Below are 6200 nucleotides of genomic sequence, written 5' to 3'. Positions count from 1 at the left end.
CAGATTTTAATTAATGATATAACATATAAATCAACAACCAAACTCTTATAGGCTCTATGATTTAAGATGAAGTTAACTAGCAGTACGTAAAGTAATTTAAATGATCTTTTAGTATGTCTGTGTTTATGAAATATCATTAAATGTATTAATGTGTTCGGCCAAAATGCATTTTACAGGCCTTGTTAAATATTTGTATATATTTATGTTAAAGTAAAAATAATTAAACAAGTGATTACACACAGTTATTTATTATTTGTTCCATGTTAAGCATCTGCAGCAGGAGGCCCCAAACCTTCACCGTGACATGATTCTTATTTTATAACAGTAGTACAATTTAAAATAAATATCATAAAACACCTTTTTTTTTTTACAATAATCCTGAGATTTAAATAAAAAAATAACAACAGACGGACGGGACCAGAGATGTGGAGGTGAAGGGTTTGTACTGAAGTTAAATCCCACCAACAGTGTAGGAACTATAGTGTTACTTAAGGTCGAAGAATATAACAGCTAGTATGCAATATTGTTATTATTTCCACCGTCATTTTGTAATAGGAATACCATTGCAGGTCAATAAAAAGGAGGATCATGAACCTTTGTATCCACCTTAACATCTTTTTATGATGTCAAATTGAAAGTGGGTGTAGCTAGAAAGTCTGTAATAAGCCAAAAATACTTTAATAACACACTCCAGCAGGGGCGCACCTTGCGAACAGGCAAGGCAGGGGGGGGCTGTGCGTGCTGGTGAAAAGCTGGTTCGAGGGGACCCCAGTGAATGTTTGCCTAGAGCCCCCACTGACTGTAGAAATGCCACTGCACTCCAGTCATGGTAAAACCCCAAAAAGCATAATATGGCCTCTTTAAACAAACAGGAGGCAATAGTGCATTTATTGGGGACTATTTTCAGCGGCGGATTAATCCACATTTGGTGCTCTGTGTGTGTGTGTTTTTGTCAACAGGACGGTGTGTGTTGGTGTCAACAGGACGGTGTGTGTGGGATTGAGTCAGAATAAACTACAGCGTGTGTTCAAGGTAAAAAAAGAACATGTATATAAATGCAAAATTATGATCACTTTTTAATATTTTTGGACGACAACGGCGCACTATGGCACAGAGAAAGAAGATATATTAGACTTTGATACACACACAATACTTAGTTAGTTGCATAAAATCACCTGGTTTGGTCTGTTTATGGGATTTGTTGACTAAGACAGAATATATAACATTAGTTTCAAAGACTTCTGTGTTGAAACCTTGGTGTAAATAATTTTTTTACTTGTTTCACCTCCACTTCATCTCTGGTCTCATCAATCCCACATCCTGAGATGCAAAATAATGAAAACCAGTAATCACTGATGACTAAGGACATGATAATTAGTCACCATTATAATATCATTGACTAATAATCAGAGGAGTTTAAAGTTCAGTTTGTCCTCTGAAGTGTCCTCAGTCCAACGCGAGCAGAGAGTCCGACGTTTCCAGGCGTTTGGGGGTCAGAGAGGTCACGTTATATTGAGTCTGAGGGGCCTCCAGGGGTCACGAAGGGTCAAGTTCAAGAGGAAAGGGTCAAGAGGCCTGAGAGGAGTCCTGTGTTTCTTCCAGGAAACTTATGGAAACTGTTGGTTTATTTGTAGGAGTTGTAGGAGTCCGTCTTTATTGAATGTATTCCCTTGAGCTTAAAAGCACAATGAGTAGGATTTGTTGGCAGCGGTTTGTGAACAACAACATTAAAAAGTTGGTCCTTTTTCACAGGTTCAACCAGAGGGTAATGTGCGTATCCGTGCAGCTTTTATTTAAAAAAGATCCTTGTCCACTTGATGTTTTGCGTTCCTATATTTGCAGTTTTTTCGATGGTGTGTTTTCGTCGCTTCTCCTTGATTGTGTGCTTACGTTGTAGCACCTGATCACTCCGGTTTTATTTGGGTTTACGTCCATTATCGTCCCAGAAATAGCAAAATAAAAAACATCCACTCAGAGAGTTGTGCCGCCACCTGCTTCGAGAGGCTCATATGGGATGTTTTCTGTTTTTTTCCCTACTCATTGTGCCTTTCATTGACCAAAAACAAGCGTGAAATGTCACCGTTTGTGAGCAAATACTGTTGGACTTCATAGGTTCAATGTGAAAATGTGTCTCTTTTTTTTAACAGGGAGCAAAAAATACTGATTGTCGTTGGTCGTTTTGGATTTACGACCAAATATTTTACAGCGATACTTCCATCACGATTGTCAACTTTTCATCTGGGATGCGACACGATTGGTTATCTTCTGTGTCAAACTATTTAAAGGGGAACTTCACTAGCTTGACAGCTTTCTTTTGACAGAAAAGCTGTGTTACAGACAGAGCATTTGGGGTTTTAACTACACGCAGGAAAGGCCTATCCAGTCAATCCATCCAGTTGCATTGTGGGAAATGTAGGAGTCTTCGTTTTTGAAGCCTAATCAGGATGTCTCAGCTTTTGCCGCGTAGACTTTGTTTTTGACTGTTTTCCTGGCCTTAAAAGTGTCAAAATAAAAGACAATTTGTCTGAAAAAAATTCAGAAACAGCCTAAAAACACCATCCAGGTGCATTGTGGGAAATGTAGGACACAGACATTTTGACAGTTTGTTCGGCCTCAATTGAGTTGTATTTAAGATATTCGTTTTTAACAAATTGTCAGAATCGTCCTTTAGTGTCAAAATAAAGCAGGGAGGATCAAAACACACAACCCAGGTGCATTGTGGGAAATGTAGGACCCGTTTTGTCATGTAAATCTAAGCCTTGCTTTGATTTTGACATTTCATTTGGCCTTAAAATAGTCAAATATGAGATATTTTTCGATATATTCTTTGCATGTGTAGTCAGAATCCTCCTTGAGGTTTTGGAGAACTTCATGGCTGCACAAGACAGAAGTCAGTGTCTAAATGAAGCCGCCTGAGAGCAGGATTTTGTGATTTTCTGCACCAAAAGACACATATTAGAGGATCCAGATGACTGGAACCAGGGTAACGAAGCACACTGATTGGTCACTTAGGGGCAAAAGTTCCTAATAAATTAAAATATTCTTCTTCCTAACACCTTCAGGGCTCCATAGACCAGGACTTGAGTTCAGTTTCAGTGTTTGTAGTGCCTGGTTCAGGCCTGCGGGGGGGGCTGCGCGGTGTTGAGGTCGTGCAGCTTCCTCATGTGTTTCTTCAGGTCAAAGTTCCTGCAGAAGCCTTTTCCACAGGTGGGGCAGGTGAAGGGCTTCTTGTCGTTGTGCGTGTGCATGTGGAAGGTGAGGTTGTACACCTGGTGGAAGGCCTTGTTGCAGATCGCACACTTGAACTGCTTCTCGCCGCTGTGCGTCAGCTTGTGGTTCTTGTAGTTTCCTGCAGAGAGTCGAAGAACAGGAGTCAGAAAACACTAAATACTTTCACTAAAGAGCCCATTGTTTAATAAATATAATGATATCTCAGAAACTACTTAAAAATCAGACAATATAAAGTACATTTTTGTCAAACTTATTATCATAAGAATCCGCTTTTGGCTGCACAAGAAATAAGTTAGAGTCTAAATGAAGCATTGTCTGATCAAAACACACAATCCAGGTGCATTATGGGAAATGTACCGTTAGTTATACATATCTCGGTCTCTGCCGCTGTGTTTTTGACTGTTTTCCTGGCGTCAAAAGTGTCAAAATCAAAGATAATTTCTCTGAAAGAAATCCAGAAACAGCTTGAATACACCATCCATGTGCATTGTGGGAAATGTAGGACACGGACATTTTGACAGCTGTTCGGCCTTAAAAAGACTTGCATTTAAGATATTCGTTTAAACAAATGAACAGAATCTTCCTCTAGTGTCTATGAAGCAGGGAGGGTCTGATCAAAACACACAATCCAGGTGCATTATGGGAAATGTAGGACCCCTTGCTTCATAGCATTAGTGAAGCATTACTTCATATAACACTAATGAATCATTAGCATATTAAATACGTGTTTTATCCCACAGACTATAAGGCTGGGAAGGGTCACCATTCACATATGTCCGTAATATTCTACCGTAGTATTTATATATTAATATGAATACTTTTCTACTTTCACTTGAGTAACATTTTGAATGCAGAACTTTTACTGTAACAGAGTATTCCTACAGTCTGGTACTTCTACTTTTACTCAAGTACAATATCTGAATACTAATATATAAGTATTAGATCTGAGTACTGTTTCTGTCAAAAATGTCTGTCCTACATTTCCCATAATGCACCTGTGTTTTGATCAAACAATGCTTCATTTAGACTCTAACTAATTTATTGTGCATGATCTCAGTCCTTCTTCCTTTACTCAAGTACCAGATCTGAGTAGCATACTTCTTTGAATATATAAAATCACTCTTTGTTTCCTCACCCTTCTGATGAAATCCCTTCCCGCAGAACTCACACACACTATATTTTATAGAAAAATAATTAGCACAGAGACTAACACAAAAAAGTTACACAATGTACACATGTATTTGATGTGACTAGAAGTGTGTGTCCTACCTGAGTGTGTATGATTTTGTGTCTGCAGAGCGTGCTCGCCTGTCGGAAGCCTTTCCCGCACACTTTGCACACAAACGGCCGCGCGCCTGTGTGCACGGGCATGTGGCGCGTCAGGTTGTAGTGCGCGTTAAACACCTGCGAGAAAGAAGAAAAAAAAATACGCTGTAAAAAAACAAAAACACATTCAAATAACGAAACACAAATTAAATGAATAAAACACACCACAAACACTGCTTTGTGTATTCCCCTTAAAATAACACATATTATATTTTAGTGTATTGTCGAAAATCACTTAAAAATATATAGGCCTAGGCCTATTTGAATGTGTTTTACATTTGCTATGATGCTCTCCTCGTGCGATGAGATGTGTTTAATTCAAATAAGAAAGCCTCTGTACTCCATAATGCCATTGAAACTACTTTACTACCCCCCCTTTATGTCCCAGTTTAAAGGCTCGCGATGTTTTCCAGAGCGTTTTAATCTGGAGCTTTTTAATGATCAGCCTGAGTCTAATTAAAGCTGCCGGGGGTCTTCAATGGGCTCTGAGTGTAATGCTGTCAGAACAACACAATGAGCTCTGTCATTGGATGCTGTTGTTTTGGAACTGTTTTTAATTTAATGGCAGAATTAACAACATTTAATTTAGTTCTGATTCTACTGGACTCTGTTTTTCGACCTTTTTGAATGTGTGTGTGGTGGGAGGTGGAGGAGTTAGGTAGCCTACGTATGGGGTACCCTTTACATTTCATCACGGTACATGTTAGACACACTATGTTAGTGGATTGTATTCTGCTTTGTCCAGTTCTTAGCACAGATAGTGATGGTTTTTGTTTGAGTTTTGGGTTGAGAGGAGAGATAGGCCTGGTTTTCTTATATTTATTTATTTTGTTTGGCACAGTCTCCGTTGCCTCTTCCTCCTCCTCCTGACTCAAAGAGACAACGTGACAATATGTCCACACCCTTTTTGTCTTTATAATCAAAAACCTCTTATTTTGACAGATTCACTGGAAGCTATATCAAATGATCCTGAAAGAAAGTAAAAATGAATCCAATCTGTTCCCGTTTTAAATCATATTTATTTGTAGTTGTTTACTTTAGAACTCAAACATCCCGTTCAAAATGTGCATGTTTCTAAATGACATTTGACAATTTTCTAATTAAGATGATTTCCTTAAGAATGAAAGGAAATTAAGATCCTTTTATCGTCTGATGATGAGGTGATTAAACTCATAATTGGGCCAATTTCACTCTCTACATCAGGGGTGTCAAACTCAAGGCCCGGAGCCCAAATCCGGCCCCTTCACTTCATGCGGCCTCACAAGAGCTTGCAAAGAATACGCTTATTATACGGTTACATGCCGATCTACAAAATGTCATTTTTTTTTTTTAATGTTGACTTTTTTTTCAGAATTTGGGTTTTCTTTTAAAATCATTTTGTGACATGCGCACTGAAGAGACTTGCAATTATTTGCGCGAGACTTCTGCTTTCAGACGTATAGTTACATATGATTATGAAGTTATTACCCTATCCGGTAATAATCCAACGTAGAGGCAATAATGTAATATAATACATTATTTTATATATATTAAATATTTATATATGTATTTTTATATAGTCTTGAAGTTACAGCCGGCCCTTTGAGTGAAACCATAACGCTAATGTGGCCCGCGGTGAAATTTAGTTTGACCCCCCCCCCCCC

At 38.5% G+C, this 6200-nt stretch overlaps 1 protein-coding gene across 1 annotated transcript in view; it reads right to left on the bottom strand.

Annotated features, from left to right (window-relative positions):
• Window positions 1-2894: 2894 nt before the first annotated feature.
• The window catches only part of LOC104958864 (fez family zinc finger protein 1-like), a 5622-nt gene continuing 2316 nt past the window's right edge, over window positions 2895-6200 (bottom strand). The window contains exons 3-5 of the mRNA XM_010786692.1: window positions 4439-4635; window positions 4367-4404; window positions 2895-3349 (exon numbers count right to left, since the gene is read on the bottom strand). Coding sequence (XP_010784994.1) covers window positions 3114-3349; window positions 4367-4404; window positions 4439-4635 — 471 coding nt within the window. The 3' untranslated portion in view covers window positions 2895-3113. The remainder of the gene's footprint in view (window positions 3350-4366; window positions 4405-4438; window positions 4636-6200) is intronic.

The sequence above is a fragment of the Notothenia coriiceps genome, unplaced genomic scaffold (assembly GCF_000735185.1).
Source record: "Notothenia coriiceps isolate Sejong01 unplaced genomic scaffold, NC01 NC01_scaffold00029462, whole genome shotgun sequence".
In the NCBI taxonomy this organism is placed as follows: Eukaryota; Metazoa; Chordata; class Actinopteri; order Perciformes; family Nototheniidae; genus Notothenia; species Notothenia coriiceps.
The sequence above is the reverse complement of the archived record's forward strand: the minus strand, read 5'-3'. Positions and strand labels throughout refer to the sequence as shown.